General features: G+C 43.3%; 1 protein-coding gene across 7 annotated transcripts in view; it reads right to left on the bottom strand.

The window, feature by feature from the left end:
* LOC140592642 (cytochrome b5 reductase 4-like) overlaps positions 1-25757 on the bottom strand; it is a 116616-nt gene that overhangs the window by 19898 nt on the left and 70961 nt on the right. For 6 of the 7 annotated variants that reach the window (XM_072716486.1, XM_072716489.1, XM_072716492.1 and 3 more), the window contains one exon: positions 16181-16330. The exons of the other annotated variant lie outside the window; for it this stretch is intronic. In XM_072716486.1, coding sequence (XP_072572587.1) covers positions 16181-16330 — 150 coding nt within the window. The remainder of the gene's footprint in view (positions 1-16180; positions 16331-25757) is intronic. 7 annotated transcript variants of the gene reach the window in all.

The raw sequence follows: 25757 nt of genomic DNA, 5'->3' as shown, positions 1-25757 counted from the left end.
TCCTGCAACATGAGCAGATAGCTAGAGATCACGGGTGTGAAAAGATGGACCACCCAAAGGCGGCGGCCCTTCTGGCGTCTCTGCCAGACTCGCTGTGGTCCACCAGCCCCACAGATGTAGGTCTAATATCCTGCACGCCAGTGCAGTTCCAACTTCGATCAGGGGAGGGTCCCCTCCGGCTCAGACAGTACCGCACAAGCCGGCGGCGGAGGAAGGTTTAGCTGAGACTATAGAGGGCCTCTTGCGGGCCGGGGTGTTAGAGTCCTCCACGTCTCAGTGGAACACCCACATCCTCCCAGTGGCAAAACCCGGCACAGGCAAAAATCGGATGGCCCACGACTTACGCGCCATAAACAACCTCCTGCTGACCCCTACTGTTCCAGTTCCGAACCCATATGTTGCCCTAACTAATCTGACCCCGCAACAAAAATGGTTCACATGCATTGATCTAGCAAATGCTTTTTTCTGTTTGCCCCTAGCAGAGGAGTGTAGGGACATATTCTCCTTCACTTACAGGGGCTGCCAGCTGCGGTACACCCGCCTGCCTCAAGGGTTCGCCCTTTCTCCAGGTATCTTTAATCAGGTCCTGAAGCAGGCTTTGCAGGGGTGTCCTCTCCCGGACGGTGTCACCCTCGTCCAATACGTGGACGATCTTTTGATCGCGGCCCCAACAGCGGAGGCGGCCCTACAGGCCACCTAGTCAGTGCTGCGCCTTCTGTCAGAAAAAGGCTTTAAGGTCAGTAAAGACAAATTGCAGATTGGTAGGACAGCAGTGACCTTCCTAGGACGAGTGTTGTCGGGGGCAGGAACAGGCCTCTCCCCAGCTCATCAGTCGGCGATCTTGCATTACCCAAAGCCCATCACGGTAAAAGACATGTTATCTTTCCTAGGGCTCACAGGTTACAGTCGCACCTACATTCCAGATTACACGGGGCTTTGTCCGAGAACACGGCCTACGTAACCTCAGAGTGCCCCTTAACTGGGACCAAGCATCTGAGGAGGCTTTTATCACCTTAAAGCAGAGGCTAGCACAGGCCGCGGACCTAGCCCTCCCAGATTACTCTCTCCCGTTTCACTTGGATGTTTCTGAAACAGGAGAGGTCGTCAACGGAGAGAGGAGAGTGCTGATGTACGTCAGTGTAAAACTCGATACTACAGAAAAAAGACACCCCGCATGCACAAGGCACGTGGCGGGAGTGGCCAAAATCATTCAGAAAACAGCACACATAGTGATGGGACATCCGCTGCACATTTTGACCTCGCACAGTGTGGTGGCTTATGTGAATTCACAGACGTTTACCATGACGTCACTCAGGCAACAGAGACTTAGTAAAATACTAGAGGCACCTAATCTGAATTTTTCTCACGAAGGGATCAACATGGCAGACCACATGAGCGGGGGAGAACCACATGAGTGTGAGTACCGAGTTCAGAAGGAGGAGAAAGTCCGACCAGACTTAAAGACAGGAAAAATAGAGGAAACAGAGGATTGGTTAACAGATGGCTGTTATTTTAGAACAGACAAAGGAGGTTTGCAGGCAGGGTATGCAGTGGTGGCCAGACAAGGCCAGGATTATGTAACCTTGAAGGCAGAAAGACTGGGGGGAGCCCAATCAGCCCAGAGAGCCAAGGTGATAGCAGTTATCGAGGCCCTGAAACTAGCAGAAGGAGGGGCTATGGCAGAGTAAGGAAGGGAAGCCAGCCCTTCCCCCAGGCCTTCGCCAGACAATCTTGGCAGAATCCCACGGGGTGGGTCATGCAGGGGTGAGACAAATGTTAGAGAATCTGACAAGCTGGTGGCATCCATTTATGAAAGAGATGCTGGGGGGATATGTACGGAGTTGCGCTACCTGTACCTTGTATAACTCGCGACCCACAGTCAAGCCTGAGAAAGGGCAGCTTCCAATGTGTACCAGGTCAGGGGAAGAAATCATAGATTATACAGACATGGTGATTCCAGTGAGAGGGTTCAGATATGTGTTGATGTGTGTGGACGCATTCTCAGGGTGGCCAGAAGCATGACCCACAAAGAAGGAGGATGGGGTATCCGTGATAAAGTTTCTGATTAATCAGTATATACCACGACACGGGTTTCCCAACAGGATTCGGTCAGACAATGGGTCCCACTTTAAGAACGAGGACCTCCGGACGGTGGAGAAAGCGTTGGGATTGAGACATGCGTTTGGAACTGTGTATCATCTGCAGTCCCAGGGAAAAGTGGAGCAAATGAACCAAACAATAAAACAAAAATTGGCAAAAATCTGCGCGCAGACCAAAATGAATTGGGTTGACGCTTTACCACTGGCAATGATGTCAGTGAGGTGTTCCATAAACAGGGGGACCGGGTTCACCCCCTTTGAGCTCCAGACAGGCAGGCAGTTCCCAGGACCCCAGAAAGCGTTAACCTGGACCCCCGATGAGAAGGGGGAGCAAAATCCTAGGGCATATTATGATTGTTTGCAAGGTCTCGTTGCAGATTTCTCTAAACAGATCCAGGAGGCGAGACCAGAGAACCAGCCAGCCAAACCACACACGGCGGAGTGGGTCCTACTGAAAGTCATGAAACGGAAGTGGTCAGAGCCCAGGTGGACTGGCCCCTTCCAGATTACTGAGAGGACGTGACACGCGATTCGTCTGAAAGGCAAAGGCGACACGTGGTTTCACTGGAGCCAGTGTGCGGCTGCGGAGGACCCAGGGAGAACCACAGCAGAGATCCAGGAGGCCCTGAGGGAAGGAATCCAGAGCGTCAGTTTGGCTGAACTAGACGCAACTCTGGTCTCAACAGAAGGGGCAGAATAATCCCCTGACCTGAGCAACCAGAGCAGGGTAGTCCACCCCTGCTCCAACGACCAGAAAGAACAAAAGCACCTCATCCACCGCCAGACAGCACTAGGACCAGGATGAAGATCAAGATAAAATGGGGAAGGTTGGGGAAAACAAGTGTGTTATGTGTGATGCTTAAAGTGTTAATGATTAGTGGTTTGTGAGCCATGCCAGCCATGGACCCGAAGGGGGGCTGTGCCTGTGGCGGGCTGGGAGTGGAATTTCCCTGAAGCTCAGGGTTTTTGCCCTCCTTCCTAGGCTGGATGGACAGGATTGTGTGTGGAACTGTTTGGAGTCCTAAAGGGGGGAGTGTGCGCTATGTTCGGGGAAGTATGCTGTACTTACATTCCCAATAACACAGCACCAGACGGCTCAGTGACCAGGGCACTCGAGGGACTCCGGACCCTCTCCAAAACGATGCATGCACACTCCGGGATCAATAACATCTGGGATGCTTGGCTGACCTCGGCGTTCAGACAGTGGAAAGGTTTAATGGGCTCGCTTTTATTATCCTTTGCTACTTTTGCTGCGATTTTAGTTACTTGCGGGTGTTGTATTCCCTGCCTGCGTGCACTGTCAGTTCATCTCATCACTACCGTGATAGAGAAGCGGGATGACACCTATGCGCGGATGATGCCTCTCCTGCCTGTCGGGCCGGAGAGGGGCAAAGGTCATTTGGACAGCTTTGAACTACACCTCCCCCTGCCAATAGGGTGATCTCCTTGCGGAGATCAAAAGGGGGAATACAAAATTTCGTAAATAAGGCAAAAATTTACTAATCAGCATAATCAGGGTGATCTCCTTGCGGAGATCAAAAGGGGGAAATTGAGGGAATAATTTTATAAGGGGAAATAAAGGGAATGATTCTATAAGGCTGTAACTAATCAAAACTAGAACTGACTGGCGCGCCGGCAAGGCAAGACTACCTAATCGGAACAGATAGGGGGGCAACAGAGAACATCAGCGGCCCCTACTTATCTTTTAGCCTTCCAGAATGACAACTACGAACCAACTAACGAGGGCAAGTGTGAAACATGTGGTTGTCACGTAGACGGAAGGTACCGAGAAAGGGGGGGGAGATGCCCAAAGGGCTTTAAAAGGGATACAGCTGATACATATGGCAGAGCCTCCTCCTGTACATGCTGAATGTATGTCAGACGGCCGCTCCCGGATTGCAATCTGTCAGAGAATAAACCGGTGATTTGCAACTTCTCCCCATGTCAGCTGTGAATCTCTTCTCATCCATGGACCCGGTGGAGACGGCGTGCTCCAACAATTTGGGGGCTCGTCCGGGATCCCCAGGAGATTCGCAAGATTCGGCTAAGTGTTGACGTGGCCTACTTGGACACAGAGGGCCGCCGCCTCTGCTTCTGCGATGCCCCGGCCGCCCGCACCTGGCCCACAGGGGGCCGCCGCCTCTGCTTCTGCTCTGCCCCGGCCGCCCGCACCTGGCCCACAGGGGGCCGCCGCCTCTGCTTCTGCTCTGCCCCGGCCGCCCGCGCCCGACCCACAGGGGGCCGCCGTCGCCGCCCTGCCCAGGGGAAGCCGCCGCCTCCGCCGCTCTGCCCGAGCCCTGCCCAGGGGAAGCCGCCGCCTCCGCGGCTCTGCCCGATCCCTGCCCAGGGGAAGCCGCCACCTCCGCCGCTCTGCTCGAGCCCTGCCCAGGGGAAGCCGCCGCCTCCGCCGCTCTGCCCGAGCCGCCCACGCCTGGCCCACAGGGGGCCGCCGCCTCTGCTTCTGCGATGCCCCGGCCGCCCGCGCCTGGCCCACAGGGGGCCCCCGCTTCTGCGATGCCCCGGCCACCCGGCCCACAGGGGGCCGCCGCCTCCGCTCTGTCCGCGCCCGGCCCACAGGGGGCCGCCGCCTCCGCTCTATCTGCGCCCAGCCCACAGGGGACCATGTCTCTTGGCTTTGCCCCTGCATCTCCGCCGAAGGCTGTCCTGGCCCTAAGCCCCAAACTTCAAACTCCTACCTCCACCCAAGCGGACCTTGCATGGCGCTGGTGGAGGTCCAGCGGAGGGCCAGGCCGGTTCTCTGTCTCCCGAAAGGGGAGACGGGGACACACCAGGCGGTCCAACCGCCCAGACACAGTCCCTTCCTCGTCACCCTCTGGTCCTAGTTTCTGTCCTCGTCCTGCAGTCACCACCTCATCCTCCAGTCCTTCACTCCCTCCTTTGTTACCTTCCAGTTCCTGTCCTACAGATTCCTCCTCATTGCTCCCCAGGTCCCATCCTACAGACCCCTCCTCGTCATTCCCCAGTCCTGAAGTCCCTTCTTCGACGCCCTCAAGTCCCAGTTCCTGTCCCAGTCCTGCAGTCACCTTATCACCCTCCAGTCCTGCACTCCCTTCCAGTTCCCATCCTGTAGTCCCTTCCTCGTCATTCCCCAGTCCTGCAGTCCCGTCGTCGTCGTCCTCCAGTTCCCGTCCTTGTCCTGCAGTCCCTTCCTCCTCGCCCTCCAGTCGGCCACCAGGCCCACAACCTACCCATCCTTTCCCTTTTCAGTTTCCTCACCAGCTGCCCCAACAAGTCCCATTTTTGCCCTTCCCTTTCAGTTCATCTGCCCCATTTCAGTCTCATGTCCCTGGTCCTTTTCCTCAGTGTCCGCATCCGTTTGTTCCTGGTCCCCATGTTCTGCCCCCTACTGTGATCCCTCGTCTAGTGTTCTTGTCCCAGCTCCTGGGGCCTCATGTATAACAACGTGCGTAGAATTCACACTAAAACATGGCGTACGGACAAAACTAGGAATGTGCGTAAGCAAGAAAAAATCCAGATGCATAAAACTGTGCGTAAGCACAGATCTACGCACATTCCCTTTATAAATCCCAATGAGCGTGAAATTTTACGTACGTGAACGAGCCCACAGCCACTCCCCCGACCCGCCCATATTTATGTATATTTGCATATGTAAATCTGTATAAATGCCCGCTTTGTTCTATGTTTTTCTTAAACAACAATGGACAAACCACGAGGGAAAAAGAAGTATTTCTGCGAGTGTGAAGTGGAGGTCATGTTAACAGAAATCGAGAAAAGAAAAGTGATATTATTTGGTGGTATAAGTGGCATCAGCAATAAACGAAAGTTGACGGAGTGGCACAGCGTGGCGGAGTCAGTTAAAAGTGTTGGTTCCAAAATTCGCACGGTGGCCGAAATTAAAAAGACGTGGTCGGACATTAAAATCGATGTGAAAAAACGAGCGGCCGCTCACCGTAAGAGTCTTAACAGCACAGGTGGAGGTAGCGGAATTCCCGGTCTCACACCCTTTGAGCAACTAGTTGCTGCGATGATTGGGGACACACTTTTATCGGGTGAGGGGGACGCTGATGTCATCGCGGGTGAGTTTTTCTTGTACCATACTTCTTTGAATTACTTGCATGTTTATGAATAACACGTAGGGCGCAGATGCGGTGTTACTTTCGTTTATTCTGTTTGTTTATTCTTACAGACAACAGTACAAGAGGTGCCCTCAATGCATTAATAGAGTACATTAATAGAGGGAAAGTGCTTTCTATTTACATAAGCAAATTCGTTCTCTGAAGGTGACTTAATAGCAATGTTGAAAAATATTGTCATTGTTAACTGTGACTGTGTGCAAGCTGACTGTGTGCAAGCGTGTAGCAATCCCCCTCCCCTCACTTGCTCTCTTTCTCTCTCTCTCTCTCTCACACACAAACACACACACACTCCAGCCCTTTGCACTCCATACATGAAACGTCCCTCTTCATTAACATTTCGGCTACTTTTACCGGGCTGGACAGTAGCTAATCTGACCTCTTCCTCAATCTTTCCCTGGGCCACGTCTCTCTCCTCATCCTCCTTATAACAGCTCCCAAAGTTCTTCATTTGGTGCAGAAAACATATGCCCGAGTGATGTTGAAGTTATTCCGTCTTTATATTTCTCAACCATGAAAAACTATAAATAAACATATCATAAACTGCATTGCATTTAATCTTACAAACATCCTAAAAGATCCGCAATATTAACGCTAAACAGCAGCTCATATATCACCACAATTACAAACAAACTTTCCAACACAAGACAACAAGTAAATACAATAAATAGAAATTACTGTATGCGCCTTCTGACCTAATGTTTAGGAGTTATTACCGGTTCTGCAGTGACAAGCTTCCCCACAAGTTGACTCCATGAATCTCCCAGAGCGCATTCACTCCTACCCAATTCATTCACATGATCAAAGGTTAACATGGATCAATTAAATAGTCAGCAGAGGGCACTGATATACATTTATCACAGTATACATTCTATATTAAATCAAACTAACAAAAAAGTAATTATAAAATAACCTTCTTAGCGACAGTTACACTGCCACCAAAATTACAGATTTGCTAGAACAGAACTGAATAATTGCTATAATTTTCCTATAAACTGGAGCATATCCGTAACACAGCAAATGTCCAAATACAATAAAGAATAAATCAATACCTAATTCTGTGTTTTAAGGCATTCATGCTAGTATCAATTCAATCACGATTTAGGCATTACTCTCCATTAGTACCACTAATTTTTGAATAGGCCGCTCAAGAAAAGATGGTTTTTTCCAGGGTTCACCTTTCTTTCCTACTGTAGATCACTCTCTCCTAATTGAATTTTGACCTTTCGCACAAGACCATCATCATCCTCAATTGTCTGGACAACTCTTGCTAGTTTCCACTCATTTCTGGAAACATTGTCTTCCTTGACAATCACCACATCTCCAACTTGCAAATTTCTCCTACAGTAGGTGCATGCCACTTCTGTCTGAGACTTAAGTTGACTAGGTATTCCTGGCGCCATCTACTCCAGAACTGTTCCGATAAGTATTGCATTCTTCGCCATCTTTTCTTGGCATACAAGTCTACTCTGACAAAATTTCCAGGAGGCGGAAGAGGCGCAAGTGTCTTCATAGTAAGTAGATGATTAGGAGTTAATGGTTCAACACTTGTGGGGTCATTGATTGTATCTATGGTGAGTGGACGATTATTCACTAAAGACATGACCTCATAAAAGAAAGTTCTCAATGAGGTGTCATCTAATCTTCCTGCAGCCTTTGTTAAAACAGAGCTCAACACACTCCTGACTGTCTGTATTTGGTGCTCCCAAACACCTCCCATATGGCTTGCTTCGGGAACATTCATCAAGAAGTCACACTGTTTCGTTGCAAGGTATGTAGTGATTCTTGCTTTGTCCAATTCCAATAGTGCCTTTTCCAGCTCATTTTTTGCCCCAACAAAATTCGTACCTTGATCTGATCTAATCTGTCTCACCGCACCCCTAATGGCTATGAAGCATCTCAAAGCATTTAAAAACGCATCAGTCGTGAGATCCTCCAACATTTCAATATGAATACCTCTGGAACATAAACATGTGAACAGCAACCCATACCTCTTGAATTCCTTCCGACCATGTTTTGTGAAAAAGGGGCCAAAACAGTCAATTCCAATATATGAAAATGGGGGTGAGGGATCTACCCGCTCAACAGGCAGGTCTGACATACGTTGTTCTTCGTTTGGTCTGCGCAACTTCCTGCAAGTTACACAGTATTTAATATGCTTGGCCACTAACTTGCTAGCACCAATTACCTAATATCCACTGACTCTGAGCTCATTCAATGTTTGGCCTCTGCCTTGGTGCTGTTTTCCTGTGACAGTGGTCAAGAATTAGCTGTGTGACAATGCCTTCTGCAGGATGAATTACAGGATGTTTTAACTCAAAGGATGTAGACGACCTTTTCTCAGTAGTCCATTTACAAGGAAGGGATCGAGTTGGTAAGACTTGTGAGTTTTTGGCAATTTTGGAGATTTTTCTGTGAACCATTTCAGTTCTGCTTCAAAAGACTCCCTTTGAGCTATCCTTATAATTGCATGTGAAGCCATTCTCCTTTCCTCCACGCTGATGTGTCCTGTCCTGTCTCTATTTGCCAGCTTTAAAATCCGAGCAATAATGTTGAGGGCTGTGTTCCAGTCTGAGAATCTTGACATTCTTTCAAGGAAGTTCTCACCTTCAGAGACACTTGTTCTTAGGACCGTTACTTCTGGATCGCCTACTAGAAGCTCTGGGGACGTTCTGTGTATAATAAATTCCCTTTCCCATAAAAATGCAGGTCCAGTAAACCAACTAGAATCCATCAGCTCTGCCACCTTGAGACCTCTAGATGCATGGTCTGCTGGATTTTGGTCCGTTTCGATGTGGAATCATTGTTTTGGATCTGTATGGTCTCATTTTCTGAACACGATTGGCTACAAACACATGAAAGCGTCTGGCTTCATTCTTAATATACCCAAGAACCACATGTGAGTCTGTCCAGAAAAATTCTTGATCTATTTCCAGTTCAAGCAGTAAGTTCTAGTCTGGGTATGGTGATTATATTGGTGGGTGCCACTCTGGCTTTACCCATGAGCAACACACAATGCACCTGTTCATCTGCAACAATCCTGATATATGAACATTGGCCATAACCAGTACTACTCGCATCTGAAAAATGATGGAGTTCAATTTTTTGGATTGTACCAAAGTTCTTGGGAATGAGACATCTGGATATTTTAATTTCTTGAAGATTCTTCAAGTCACAGAGCCATGTTTCCCATTTTGGTTTCAGTTCAAGGGGGAGCGGTTCATCCCACCCTATGCTACATTTGCACATTTCTTGTAGCACTCTTTTCCTGAGCAAAATGTAGGGAGAAAGAAACCCCAAAGGATCACATACACTTGCAACTACTGACAGAATTCCACGTTGTGTGGCGGCTCTTTCATTAAGAACAACGTTGAACGTGAACATGTCTGTACATTCCACTTTACTCCTAGTACATTCTGCATTAAAGACTTACTGTAGTTCAAATCTACATCCTTTACAGCACTGGCACATTGACATCGCAAACTACATCCAAGACATCTTTGTTATTAGACACATATTTGTGTAGACATAGTTTACCTTTAGCGCATACCTATTGTGCCTCACTGATAAGCTGTTTGGCTGCCTCAACTGTATCAATACTGATAAGCCCATCATCCACATAAAAGTTTTTGCGAATGAAACTTGCTGCCAAGGGGTATTCCCTCTCATATTTACTGGCAAGGTATTTCATGCCATAGTTGGCACATCCAGGAGATGATGCAGCCCCAAATATGTGCACTCTCATGCGATACTCCTTAATTTCACTTTCTGTATTCCCTTTTTCCCACCAAAGGAACTTCAGAAAATCTTGATCTTCTGGGTAAACATGAAAACAGTGGTACATTTTCTCCATGTCACAGGTTATTGTAATTTGGTGCTCACGAAATCTACACAGCAGCCCAGTAAGGGTGTTCGTCAAATCAGGTCCTGTGAATACAGTAAGTGGTCATTCAGACAAGTACCTTCAAATTTAGCAGAGCAGTCAAACAACTCTAATTTTGTCTGGCTTTCTAGAGTGATACACCCCATGGTGTGGGATGTACCATGTGTTGCCTTATGTTGATGTCGAATCCACAACTTCTGCATCGCCGTCTCTAAACATGCCATCCATGAATTTCACATAATCCTCCTTATATTTTGGAAATTTTTCAAATTTCCTTTTTAGGTGTTTCAATCGGACTGAAGCAAGTTGTTTATTGTTTGGCAGCTGAGGACGCTCTCTGAAGGGTAAGGGCATTTCTAAATGTCCTTCGTTATTCCATCGAACCTTCACATTCAAGAGCTGAAGAAACTGAACATCATCCTGAGAAATTTTACGATCTACGACCTTTGTATCCAAAAAGTCTGCTTCAAGTGCCTTAATCACAGAGACAGGTGTGACCCATGGAAGTTCCTTTACTGAAATGCGATGGCAAAAGCCCCTTACATCTCTAGAACTAGAATGAGGTGTTATGGCACCGACTACACTCCAACCCAAGTCTGTTTTAACTGCGTATGGCTCATAATCTTCACCTGAAACCACCTGTTTTGGTTTCAGGGCTCTAGCACAGTCATAGCCAATTAACAGATTAATTCTTCCTCTTTAGGTTGTGATTTATTTTCAGCGCAAGGGGGGATCAAGGTACTCTGGGGAGCTTGGGCATATGAAGTGATGGCACCTTGTCGTGGGAGCTGATTTGGAGGCAAAGGACTTACTTCTCTACTATTTCCTTTTCTAACAATCAGCCTTGATTCCTCTTCAGCATATACCTTGTATTCAGTTTTCATGGCTTCAAGCTCCTTTTGATCTTCCAGCATTTTTAACCTTTCTTGCTGAGCTAGCACCTCCTTCCTATGGGCAGAGATTTCCCTTTCCCTAATTATTTTAGCACGTTTTACAGCCAGACGACCTGCAACATCTGCCCTTTTAACTGACACATAACTTCCATGCTGACTATCTTGTCCAGCTCTTGATACAGTTGATCCATAGATTGACCTGGCATCATCTCTCTGGAGTAAAATTTGGAGTAATTCCTTCTCTGCCACTGCGTCAAAGTCTTTATTACCCACATCTGCATGATGCCTTTTCAAGAGTGCAATAATTTCAGATGTGACTGAAGTGCAGCTATCCATTTTCCTTCTAATGTCTTGAGATGGTGTGGTCAATGCACGCAAACTCTCATATTCTTGCCTTAGTTTTGATTCATATTTCTCTAAAACTATGATAATTTCACTTAGCTCAGTTTTAGAGCATTCTTCCTTAAGTTTGGATCTAATAAACTGAGCTTCTGCCTTAAAGTTTACATATGTGAACATAAACTTTCTTTCCCTTTTTGCTATTTCATCCCTTCTAAACTCAATCATTTTTTCTGTTGGCCTTTTTACTCTTTCTGATGGTCTTACCTCTTGATCATCTTGAGATGCTGATTCAGGGAGCACTGCCTTATGTGTCTGCATTAATATCAGCTATACGCTTTTCAATTTTTTGTCTTTCGGCATTTCCAATTTCAGTTTCTAATCTATTCTCTAATTGTACCTTTTCATCTTGCAGCATGAGGATTACTTCCTCTAACAAACCCATATTTGAAGTACCCAGTTCCATCCTTTTATATTAAAACATCACAATTAACATATCCTTAAAATTCAACCACAGATCCAACATTACCACACACTGAAGATGACACAATACCAAACTTACAAACTATAAATTTAATTGTCTGCTTTAAATCAGAAAATATCAACGTCGCTAATCTCTTGTGGCCGGACTGCAGCGCCGAATCCCCACCGCAATTTCTCTGCGCTGACCTGGTAGATTACTAGTGTTGTAATCAAGACCGCCTAAACCGAGACCAAGACATTGCCGAGACCGGAAGGTGTCAAGACCAAGACACTGCCGAGACTTGAGGGTACCAAGACCAAGACACACTAAGGCGAGACCAAGATCAAGACTGGTCGAAACCGAGACCAAGACCAAGACCGAAAACAGACTAGGGATAGAATAAACATCACATTACTCAGATCAACTGTAGAGAAAAAAGGCATTGCTGTAAAGTGTCATTACTCGTTAAATCAAATTCATGTTATCTTTTCAATTATATTGTCCATATGTCCATATGTCTCTCATTTAAAATCTTCCAGATTTGTCATAGTTACGAGGCCTGATGGAAAATAATATTCTCAGCAATCCTCTCCTATAACCATTTTATCACACTTCGTCAAGGGAAAGAGATGGGATGTACTGTACCAGAAAGATGTTCATATTAAGTACCAGGGAGAGAGGCCTCGGGTAAGCTATGAATACGGCTATGTGATGATCCTCTGCTTTGAATTGAAGAGAATGAGCCTCCAGATTGACTTGCACCTCCAAGACCGTGCTTTCTAATGAATGTGAAATACCTAATTTAATTGAATTATAACTATGCTATTAGTGCTGGGAGACAAAAACGATCTCGATTTTTTATCGATAAAAAATAAGGACGATCACGATGATACACACAGACTATAAAACTCGATCAACCAAATTTGCTCCGTTTTAGAGAATGCGCTGAGACAGACAACTCATTGGCCTATCGAGCAGAGGTTTACTGAACCCCAGCACAACAGCCAATCACCGACGACGTTGTCATTTTGCCCATCCCCCCTTAAAGAAGCAATGGGTGCGTTCGACTGCAGCTGACGCAACATGGAGTGCGATCTGTCGGCGGCTGCAGGGGTGGAGTATAAACTGACTGCAGCCAAGTCGGACAATTTCTACTCCTCGTAGTCTGATTGTTATGTCTTTCTGATAGGTATGTCTGATGGGTATGTCTTTCTGAGGGGCATGTCTCATGGGTATGTCTTTCTGATGGGCATGTGTCATGGGTATGTCTTTCTGATGGGTATGTCTGTTGGGTATGTCTCAGGGGTATGTCTTTCTGATGGGTATGTCTGATGGGTATGTCTTTCTGATGGGTATGTCTGATGGGTATGTCTTTCTGATGGGCATGTCTCATGGGTATGTCTTTCTGATGGGCATGTCTCATGGGTATGTCTTTCTGTTAGGTATGTCTTTCTGATCGGTATGTCTGATGGGTATGTCTGACGATTAAACAAATGAAGCAGCACAACATTACAGTAACTAACAATAATTAAACCACTAACTTACGTGTACTGTTAGAGCATTTATGTAATTTATTTAAACTTTATTTTATCAGTAAATGAACTGAAACCAGTTCTCACTGCTTTATGTGCTTTTCGGGAGAAATAGCAGATAACGCATTGGAACTTCCTGGGATACAAACGTCATGCGTGTGACTAAAATCTTCAGCCAATAAGGGCAAAGTTGTGTCGTCACGGAGGCGGCTCCAGTTTGTGCTGCACGGTCTGTCTCAAGTCGTCTTGCTCTCGCGAGGATTTTGTACTATGTGACATGGTGACGCGTGGTGACGTTTTGGAACATTTCTTTGCCGACTTTGCTATCATGCGATGTGTATGAAGTGTGTGGACTGTGAAGCACTGTGTCCATTGAGAAAATGTATACAATGTAACGTTTTTAAAGTAGATGCATCTGACTGGTTGCATTTGAATTGAGGCGCGTAATGAATAATGATACTGTTCTGTGAGGATGTGCTGTTTTCTCTTTTTTTCCCCATCCCACCGAGACCACAAAAAATTGGGGACCGGTCTCGAGAACTACAGCACTATAGATTACAGTCCGCGAAGTCACGTCAGGTAAATTCCGATAAATGTAAACAGTCCTTTAGCGTGGCATACAGTTATGGAGTCTCGTCATAACGCCAATCTTCCTATGATGGCGGGCGAACTTCGTGGTTTACTTCCATCAATGGTAACGTTTTTCACTATAACAGCTCCCAAAGTTCTTCATTTGGTGCAGAAAACATACACCCGAGTGATGTTGAAGTTATTCCGTCTTTGTTTTTCTCAACACCATGAAAAACTATAAATAAACATATCATTAACTTCCTGCATTGCATTTAATCTTACAAACATCCTAAAAGATCCGCAATATTATCACTAAACAGCAGCTCATATATCACCACAATTATAAACAAACTTTCCAACACAAGACAACAAGTAAATACAATAAACAGAAATTACTGTGTGTGCCTTCTGACCAAATGTTTAGGAGTTATTACCAGTTCTGCAGTGACAAGCTTCCCCACAAGTCGACTCCATGAATCTCCCAGAGTGCATTCACTCCTACCCAATTCAGTCACATGATCAAAGGTTAACACGGATCAATTAAATAGTTAGCAGAGGGTACTGATATACATTTATCACAGTATACATTCTATATTAAATCAAACCAACAAAAAAGTAATTAAAAAATAACCGTCTTAGCGACAGTTACACTCCTCTTCCGACGTATCTCACCGAATCGCTAATTCTGCCTCCTCCTCCGGCCCTGCACTAGCTGCTGCAGCAATAGAACTTGTGGTGGCAAACATATCGGTTTTGCTGCATCCACTTGAAGGATTTTTGCCTCTTGTCTCTGAGCTTTTCTGCGCCCCCCTTGCGCTTTTTTGGTTTGTCCATAGCCACTCCTCTCCGACTCTGGTCAGCTCAAATGGCAAAATTTGATAACCTTGGTTAAAAAGGGGATAGAGGTGCGGGTCGAGGAGGGCTGAGAGATTTCATTGGATTATACTTTCTTGGGTAAATTATGACAGCCCCGGGCTGGCCCAAAAATGTGCGTCGGCCCAACGGGCATTGCCCGGTACGCCAGATGGCCAGTCCAGCCCTGTCTATAAGTAAATAAAATACTGTAGCGCGGAGCTACCGGCAGGCAGCGCGGCATGTTGGACTGATGCCAGCTTGTACATAATTCTCAGTAATCGCTGTGTGATTATATATGTGCTGTGTGTTATGTCATGTATAATCGTTGTTTATTGTTGTACATAGTGTGCGTGTATGTGTGTATGCACCCACCGTGTGTATGAGGAGTAAATGGGGCGAAATCCACGGTAGGCAGTGCGAGTGTGTGGGTTGTAGTAGTAGGGGTGTAATAAATGCCATCTGGTGATTAAACCCCGAACTATCTCTACTGTTTAATTATTGTGAATTCAATACTTTATTGTAAATATTACACTGTGTGTGTGCGCGCGCGTGCAAGTGAGCCTGTTTGCTTGCCTGCCACTGCGCTGAGTCACGTGACAGCCGGGAGCAGCAATCGAGAGCAGTAGTGCTTACACAGACAGACGCAGTGCATTCAGGACAGAAATCGAAACTGAAGTATCGATCTCGTGACGCTACCATACGCATGCCTGTTTCTATAGACAGGCAGTAGAAGCAGAGTAGAAGGTCGAGCATGAACATGCTTTATTTCTGTCTGATTGTTGTGTTTCAAAATCATACTGCAGAGGAAACCTCTGCTTTTCTCAGACATGCCCTGGAAATTGTAGCTTTTGTGGACGCTACGTCGCTACTTGACCAAAAAAGTAACGTAACTACTGGAAAGCTATTTGATTCAGAAATCAGCAACGCTACAGGCGAGCTACTAGGAAATGTAGTTAAACTAACAGCTTCGCTACATGTAGCGGCGCAACCGCCCATCACTGCGCGTAACACTTTCCTTCCTGAAGCATATCCAGGAGTTTTACCTTCTCCTGAATGGCGCTGGCGCTTAGGCTCACTACTATCAGAAGGCTTAGAACATGCAGGACACTTCGGAGCCATCGTAGGGCTTAAAACAAAATGAAAACAATCGGATCACAAGCAAGGTACGCGATACACAGAGAACTGTGACGCGTCGGGGAAAAATCCGCGATATAGTGGGGGCGAGATAGGTGAACCACGATATAGCGGGGGATCACTGTATATAGAAACATATTACTTGACAGCAGGCTTATATGGTAAAATAATCTAAATACTGATGAATATAATATTAAAATTAATCCATTCAAAGAACTATAAAATAACAGATGCATAATATAATTTAATTTAGGTTCACAACACAACGCAGTAGTACAGTATAACTCTTCGACTTACCTATATTCAGGCCACAAAGATGTTGTGTGAACACTCCATCTGGATAGACCTTTATCATGAGGAAGACGTCGGCAGTGGCTTCAGTAGACTCCAGTGAATTAGGCATCAGTATTTTGTCTACTGGAGTGTATGGTTTTACAACCTTATTACCTGGATAGGTCATACAAGATAACAGCGTGTTTTGTTATATCACATAGCCGACTTCACCCTCATGCAGTGAACATTTTCAGTGAAAACATGAAAAACGTTAATGCTGTTGGCCAAGGAGAACTAAATAAATACCCTAAAGAAACTGTATGTGTAAACAAATGGATGAAAAAAGCAATATAAAAATGTGTGCTGGCTTGGGAAGTATTAAGGCAATATTTTTCAACCTTGGGGTCGCGACCCCACATGGGGTGACCTGGAATTCAAGTGGGATCCCCTGAAATGTCTAGTAATTGATTAAAAAAAATACTGATAAAATTTTTTTTCAACTAATTATTATTCTTTTAAAAATTATGATTAAAACACTACATACAACCATAAACACGTTCATAAATATTAAATATTAGAGATGCACTGATCTGATATTCGGACCTATTTGATAGATCGGGTATTGGCCATGCGTGACCGATCCACATCCTATACTTACTTATTTAGTTTTTGGCAATCTCTAAAAAGATAGCTCCTAAATGTATTTGTACAATCAATCGCACGATAGCTTTTTCCCATTTTACATGTGTTTTTTGTGCATTCAAATCGAATGCTAACGCTGACCCTCAGTCTTTTTTGCTACTCAGTGGGTGTGTGAGCTAGTACAGTGACTTCCGCCTGCTGCGACGTCATGCGCATACCCTTAGCAGTACGAGGAGCGTAAGATAAGACGTGACGATCTGGGAGTATTTTATGCTTTTAACAGAAACCAGTAGCACAGTGATTTGCAATCTTTGTAAAATAAAGTTTTGAGAGGTGGGAATAGCGTTTAATGGACAATCCCACTTAACAAAGCGCACGCAACTGCGAGACAAAAAAAAAGCAATGGATGATTTGGGAGTCGCTAACCTGGACTGTCTTGCGAACTCGCTGCAGCTTGTGATACAAGAGGGGCTGCCGTCGCAAGAAAGTGTAACTGAGCTGATGCCAATGGGACAAAAATTGTGTTAAAATTTTAAGCATTCACCACTTGTGTATACTTGTTTTGAAGATATTCATATTGAACTGCAAATGCCTCAAAAACGCTTAAAATAAGACGTACAAACGAGGTGGAACAGTACGTTATGTATGTCTGTAGTAGCCTAAATAAATATTTTTTTTCATACATTTTTCCATCTGTATTTACTAGTTTAAGAAATTTATATATAAAGTAGAACAAAGTAAAAAGGGCTCTTGTATCGGTAATTGATAAAAAAAAATGTCTATGGGGTCGCCAGAAATTTGTGATGTCCAAAAAAGTTTGGGAACCACTATATTAAGGTAATAGGATACAACATATAGCAACAAATTATGAAATAATTCCCCATAATGAAATATTCTGCCACATTTTGTAATTAATTTTTATAAATTTGATATTTTATCATTTATAAAACATGCATTTAATATTTGTGCAAAGTGTGGAGGGGGCAGGATGCAGCACATGGACTACCATATATGCCCATCCCAGACAACGTATGCAAGCGGGTGTCCTAAACACGTGTAATTAGGGTTTCCACTTTCCATCTACGAAAATATGGGAGGCAGTCATAGAAAACACCCAGAAAACAATCCCTCTGTGTTACATAAGAGCATAAGAAATTTACAAATGAAAGGAGGCCATTGAATTAATAGCTCAGAGTCAATAAAAAATCTTATCTAGCTCTGATTTAAAGGAACCCAGGGTGTTAGGCATGCACTATACTAACAGGAAGACAATCCCATACTCTAAATATACGCTGTGTAAAGTGCTTTCTCAAATCCAGTTCAAAATGTTCTCCTGCGAAGTTGCACCTATGGCCTAAACTAAAATTGAAGCATCCAGACCTGTTAGAATCTTATATACCTGGATCATGACCCCCCTTAGTCTCCTTTGCTCAAGGATAAACAGATTCAGCTCATCTAACCACTCCTCATAAGACATTCGTCTAAGACCAGGAATCATTCTTGTAGCCCTACATTGAACCCTAAGGCAGCAATGTCCTTTTTAATGTAAGGTGACCAAACCTACACACAATATTCTAGGTGGGGTCTTACCAAGGAATTGTATAATCTTAGCATCACCTCCCTTGACTTAAACTCCATACACCTAGAGATGTAACACAACATCCTCTTGGCCTTTTTAATTGCTTCCCCACACTGACGAGAGTGGGACATGGAAGCATCAACATACACACTAAGGTCTTTCTCATAATCAGCTACCTTTGTTTCAGCGGAATCCATAAAATATCTGTGGTTTATATTTCTGCATGAATTACCTTACATTTGCCTACATTAAATTTCATCTGCCAGGTACCAGCCTAGTCACTAATTAAGTCAAGATCCCGCTGTAGCGTCTGTTCCGCTAGTTCAGTATCTGCTATACCACCCACCTTGGTGTCATCTGCAAATTCAACCATTTGTACACTCACCTAAAGGATTATTAGGAACACCATACTAATACGGTGTTTGACCCCCTTTCGCCTTCAGAACTGCCTTAATTCTACGTGGCATTGATTCAACAAGGTGCTGAAAGCATTCTTTAGAAATGTTGGCCCATATTGATAGGATAGCATCTTGCAGTTGATGGAGATTTGTGGGATGCACATCCAGGGCACGAAGCTCCCGTTCCACCACATCCCAAAGATGCTCTATTGGGTTGAGATCTGGTGACTGTGGGGGCCATTGTAGTACAGTGAACTCATTGTCATGTTCAAGAAACCAATTTGAAATGATTCGAGCTTTGTGACATGGTGCATTATCCTGCTGGAAGTAGCCATCAGAGGATGGGTACATGGTGGTCATAAAGGGATGGACATGGTCAGAAACAATGCTCAGGTAGGCCGTGGCATTTAAACGATGCCCAATTGGCACTAAGGGGCCTAAAGTGTGCCAAGACAACATCCCCCACACCATTACACCACCACCACCAGCCTGCACAGTGGTAACAAGGCATGATGGATCCATGTTCTCATTCTGTTTACGCCAAATTCTGACTCTACCATTTGAATGTCTCAACAGAAATCGAGACTCATCAGACCAGGCAACATTTTTCCAGTCTTCAACTGTCCAATTTTGGTGAGCTCGTGCAAATTGTAGCCTCCTATTTGTAGTGGAGATGAGTGGTACCCCGGTGGGGTCTTCTGCTGTTGTAGCCCATCCGCCTCAAGGTTGTGCGAGTTGTGGCTTCACAAATGCTTTGCTGCATACCTCGGTTGTAACGAGTGGTTATTTCAGTCAAAGTTGCTCTTCTATCAGCTTGAATCAGTCGGCCCATTCTCCTCTGACCTCTAGCATCAACAAGGCATTTTCGCCCACAGGACTGCCACATACTGGATGTTTTTCCCTTTGCACACCATTCTTTGTAAACCCTAGAAATGGTTGTGCATGAAAATCCCAGTAACTGAGCAGATTGTGAAATACTCAGACCGGCCCATCTGGCACCAACAACCATGCCACGCTCAAAATTGCTTAAATCACCTTTCTTTCCCATTCTGACATTCAGTTTGGAGTTCAGGAGATTGTCTTGACCAGGACCACACCCCTAAATGCATTGAAGCAACTGCCATGTGATTGGTTGATTAGATAATTGCATTAATGAGAAATTGAACGGGTGTTCCTAATAATCCTTTAGGTGAGTGTATATTGATATTAATGTAAATTAGGATTGGTCCTAAAAGTGAATCCTGCTTTACCCCACTATGAATGTAGGCCCACTATGACATTGTGCCTCTAATAACTACTCGCTGCTTCCTATCGTAACCCACTGGGGACGAGGGCATCGTCGGTGATGCCACATATCTTTCTCGTGTATTTCAGTTCATAACTCGCTGAAATCTTTTTGCATAAACATGGAAAAAACGCTGACTAAATCGGTAACCTGTCTTTTCTTCAAAACGTCCATTGTTGGAAGTATTAAAGTTTTTAAAATTAGATTAAATCAGCAAAAAATTAAACCATGTCACCTTACTTTGTTTTACCTGCACCAAGGGCGTGTAGTACCGCTCTCACCTGATGATCGCTATTCACATTCTAAACAGCCGCATTACTGTGTATTCAAATTATATGTGCATGGTAATTTGATGAACAATGCAAAGGTGAAAGGCAATCCAGATACATCCCCATTAGCATCATAAAGGGCATGGTGGTGCAGGAGGTAGTGCTACCGTTCGGCAACCGGAGGGTTGCAGGTTCGAGCCCCGGGTCCTCCTGACTCCATCGAAGTGTCCTTGAGCAAGACACTGAACCCCAAATTGCTCCCGGTGAGCTGGTTGGCACTTTGCATGGCAGCCTCCGCCACCGGTGTGTGAATGTGAGTGTGGATGGGTGAATGTGAGGCATAACTGTAAAGCGCTTTGGTACTCATAAGAGTAGTAAAAAGCGCTATATAAAATGCAGTCCATTTACCATAAAAGGGAGAGGGGATGTGGCCAAGTGTGAATGGCTCATGTATACACGAGAGCTCCTACATATTTAATAGGAGTAGGCCAGGAATAGTGACATGAGTTAGGTTTTTCTTATTTATCCAACTGAATGTTGCAACTACACCATTTAGTCATCTTCATATACCCAAGACTTTGGTGATCAGATATCTGGGATCAAAACAAACTGGCACCATTGCTTACTATGTACTTTTATAATGTTTCTGCATGTGTTCCAAACTACATTTTGCCATGTCTATACTTTGATGTCAAATTACAAACTTCACATAAATCTGACATATTTAGAATATACATTAAAATTAAGATGAGTGTAATGCCAAGACAAATATGTAAGAAATAATTTATTTGCACAAATTAAGTTTATGATATTGAAAGAAGTGTGTGATCATGCCTCAGTCACTGAAAGTGTGTTCCCTACCCCTAGTCCCCAGAGGGTTAATCAGTTTTCAATTCAAGCTGCTATAGTTTCTAAAATCCCTGCAGCTTTGCACTTAAGCAGGACCTGTTTGTGGGGGACAACATCAAAGGCCTTCTGGAAATCTAAGTAAATGACATCGTAGGCCTTTTTGAGATCAATTTCTCTTGTAGCTTGCTCAAAGACTTTCAAGTACATTAGTCAAACAGGACCTGCCTCTCCTAAATCCATGTTGGCTATCCCTCAGAATGTTATGTGAATCCAGGTAATCAAAAATTTTCAGTTAGATTATAGCTTCCATTACTTTTCCATTTATGCAAGTTAAACTAATTAACCTGTAGTTTGATGGATTACTTCTATCCCCTTTTTGAATATGGGCCTTATATTTGTATGTTTCCAATGAGAAGGTACCATACCAGTAGATAGGGATTTCTGAAATAGTAAAGTTGGGCAAATAATATCCCTCATCTATTTTAAAAGTATAGGTAAGATGCCATCAGGGTCCTGCAATTTATTTATTTTGAGCTTAGCTAGGCTTTGTAGCACATCAGCTTCAGTGAAACATATATCATTCACAAACAACACTGGATTAGTAATGACTCAGTATGTTACTTGTGTCCTCTACAGTGAATACCCATGCAAAACAATCATTAAACTCATTAACTGTATCAATTTAATTTTCAATTATAAGATCCTTATTATCCTGCAGATTAGTGATTCCAGCTTTGGGAGCACTTTTGGAGTTAAAATATTGGAAGGAACTTTTAATGTCATCCTTAGCCTCCAATGCAATCGTCCTTTCTACCTTCCTCTTCGTGAGTTTAATATTATTTTTTAACTCAGCCTGTAGACTTAGATACTCCTGCTTTATTCCGACATCATTAGTTATTTTTCATTTGTGGAACAAAGCCCTTTTCGTCCTGACTTTATTTTTAATTTCCGTAGTAAACAACCTTGGTTGCAGTTTCCAAGATTTAGTTTTTCTGCAAACAGGTATGAAGACCACTTGCTCTTGCAATAATGTACTTTTAAAAATTTCCCATGCCTCATCAACAGTTTTGTTATTTAACTCCATCCAGTTTACGGTTTCTAGTTTCTAATTCTCATTACCAGAAAATGTAGCTTTCTTAACATTGTATATTTTTGTTTTGGCTCTTGGGACACTAAAATTCACCCCAAATTTAACCATGTTATGATCACTCTTGTCGAGTGGCTCTAAAACCTCAAATTTTTCAATCCTATCCAGGTTATTAGAGAAAACAAGATCGAGAATGGCTTCTCGCCTGGTAGAGGAATTAACAAATTGAGTAAAAAAACAATCCTGTACTAATTCCACCATCTTAACTTCATTTATAGAAGAGCAAGAGACTATGTCCCACATTATCCCAGGAAAATTAAAATCACCCATAACTACCACATCATTTTAATTACTCATAATCCTGATATCATTGTATAACATTCTGCTTTCCACTGCAACGACATTAGGTGCTCAGTAACAAGCACCAACAAGTATGCCATTTTAGTCTTTAACATCTAGTTTTAACCATATAACTTCTGTACTTTTATTTTTGTTATTGAGTTCCCTTGGCTGCAAATTTTCTTTTAAATATACTACAACACCGCCTCCCTTCATGCCTATCCCGTCTCTACGGAACAATATGTAACCATCCATATTACAGTCGTACCTCAGTTCTCTAACTCATTAGAACTCAAATTTCTAAAAAGTGAAAAAATGACCTAGAACTCGATCTGAATCTCAGAAGTTGAACCGTGAAGATAACTTACGCGCGGGGAAATGAATCACGCAGCAAATCTCTCAGCGGAAACAAAGGGTAACACTTCAGTCTCAGCCTCACGTTTGCTGTGCTAGCATCGTGCATGTTTACACTAGCTGAATACATATATTTAGACAGTAAAAATACATTTAGAGATAGACAGTAACAGTTTTTTAATTATATAATAATTAAAAATAAAAATTTCTTATTAATTATTTTAATATCATTAATAATAAACCTTTAATACATTTAATTATAATAATATTGTTGTGCCGAGCAAGGACGGAACGGAGACAAAGGCGTAAACATCAGGGTATCGAGGAATACGGGATTTAATTACAGGTAAGGAAGGTAAAACGCAAACGGACAATACAATGACCGGACTGGGGAAACAAACTGAAACGTCGACTAAATACAGAGGACTAATGACAACAAGCAGAAACAGCTGATCACACAGAGATTCCACACGGGGTTAACAATGGAGCATGGCACACGGAAGGAGCAGACGATCGGGGCAGGACACGTTGGTTTTCTTTTAAACTTTACGCATTGTTTGGATACATTTATTTTCTTACTTTACAAATTACCATACTCTTCTTGTTTTATCCAGTTCATTTTGTGTTTAAATGCTAAAAAAAAAACATATTTAGGTGTAATTTTTTGGGGGCGGGAACCAATTAATTGGTTTTCCATTATTTCTTATGGGGAAAATTCGATCAGAACTCAAATTTTTTAGGATTCGAACATGAGTTCTGAACGGATTAAGTTCCATTGTATACCATTGTATATTCTTCTCCATCATTGTCACACAACCATGTTTCTGTTATTCCTATAATGTCAGAAGCTCTTCGGTGTCCAAGGGCCTACCTGCCTCCCCAGTCTCTTCCAGGTCTAAGGCTGGAAGCACGTGAAAGCAGATTGACAGTCAGTTCGGGTGATGCTGCCTCTGAAAAGTGGGCATGCCCTTTCTTACGTCTATGAGCTACGGTCACCCAGTTTTATTGACTGCTTTGTTCTTCATTCTCCCCCCACCCCGCTATTGTGGCATACACACTATCTCACTAAAAGGCATATTAACTATCTCTTCTAACTCTGTGTTGGGTCGGAGGAGAGCCAGTTACTCTTCAAGGTCACGAACCTTGACCATAAGTGAGTCCACCTGACATCACTCGCAGATGAAGTCCGACTGGACACAAGCATCCAGAAGCGCAAACATCTTGCAAGCACAACACTGAGCTGGCCCGAAAATTAACTAGTCGTGACCAAAAGTTTAGAGAATGACACAAGTATTGTTTTTCACAAAGTTTGCTGTTTCAGTGTTTGTAGATCTTTTGTCAGATGTTTGCATGGTATACTGAAGTATAACTACAAACATTTCATAAGTGTCAAAGGCTTTTATTGACAATTACATTAAGTTTATTTACATTTAAGTTGACTTGAAATAGTATTTTAGCTTTATAAATAAGATAGTAGGTTCTACATTCAACCCCTTAAAACTTTATATCTACTAGGCTATTTATTCTAATTCATTAATATAGACAAACATTGTTTTAATGTAATTAAACAAAACATCTTTTTTATATCATTCTTTTTTTGTTTCTATTCATTAAAAAAGTAACTTTTTCTAAATCAAAGTGACAAAAAACCCTACTCTAAGGCTAATAAATGTTTTTCACGATCTGGGACATTCTTTAATACAATACAATATTTATTTTAAAAAAAAAAAACAGGATTTTTCTATCTCTGTAAATCACACTGCTATGCATTTAAAACGAGTGCATTGAATGCTGTCTGTCACTGTTTTTAATCATTTGTGTGCATAACTCCATGGCAGTTAATGCCATGCACTGTGTAATGTTTTATATAGACAGTTAGGTTATCCAATTAAAACGGCAACAGCATCATTGTTTTATAAAGTAGACTATAGATTAATAGGGTATGTATTGAGGGCTTCATTTTCGCTAGAGGAAACAGCTGGTGTGATGACGTAACACAGCGAAAATTTTGACATTTTTGTAAACTGTATTTATGAAAAAGGACTGCACTGATGCAGATATAACAATTTATCGAAAAACACACACCTTGGCTTAATTCTCGCTCTGTGATGCCGCAGTCTGTGATGCATCAGTTAAAGACCGCGCTGAAAGACGGGGCGGAGCCGAAGTCTGCCGCCGTTTTCATATGAAATTTAAAGGGGACGTGGGCGATCACCAATTTGAGTAAAGTTTATGGAGAATTTTTAGGGGGGCTGAGTAGTTTTGTTATTTAACTCCATCCAGTTTACGGTTTCTAGTTTCTAATTCTCATTACCAGAAAATGTAGCTTTCTTAACATTGTATATTTTTGTTTTGGCTCTTGGGACACTAAAATTCACCCCAAATTTAACCATGTTATGATCACTCTTGTCGAGTGGCTCTAAAACCTCAAATTTTTCAATCCTATCCAGGTTATTAGAGAAAACAAGATCGAGAATGGCTTCTCGCCTGGTAGAGGAATTAACAAATTGAGTAAAAAAACAATCCTGTACTAATTCCACCATCTTAACTTCATTTATAGAAGAGCAAGAGACTAAGTATAACTACAAACATTTCATAAGTGTCAAAGGCTTTTATTGACAATTACATTAAGTTTATGCAAAGAGTTAGTATATGCCAGGGGCGTTTCTAGGATTTTCATTTAAGGGGGGCTCAGCCCCCATAGATGTTTAACACATATTTGGCTTGTTCAGAATCAGTACTCAAATGGGTCTTCCTGATGACACACACGCGCGCTGTTTACTGTATACACACAAAATT

Source organism: Paramormyrops kingsleyae, chromosome 9 (genome assembly GCF_048594095.1).
Source record: "Paramormyrops kingsleyae isolate MSU_618 chromosome 9, PKINGS_0.4, whole genome shotgun sequence".
Classification (NCBI taxonomy): domain Eukaryota; kingdom Metazoa; phylum Chordata; class Actinopteri; order Osteoglossiformes; family Mormyridae; genus Paramormyrops; species Paramormyrops kingsleyae.
Note: the sequence above shows the minus strand (reverse complement) of the source record. Positions and strands in the feature narration are given on the sequence as shown.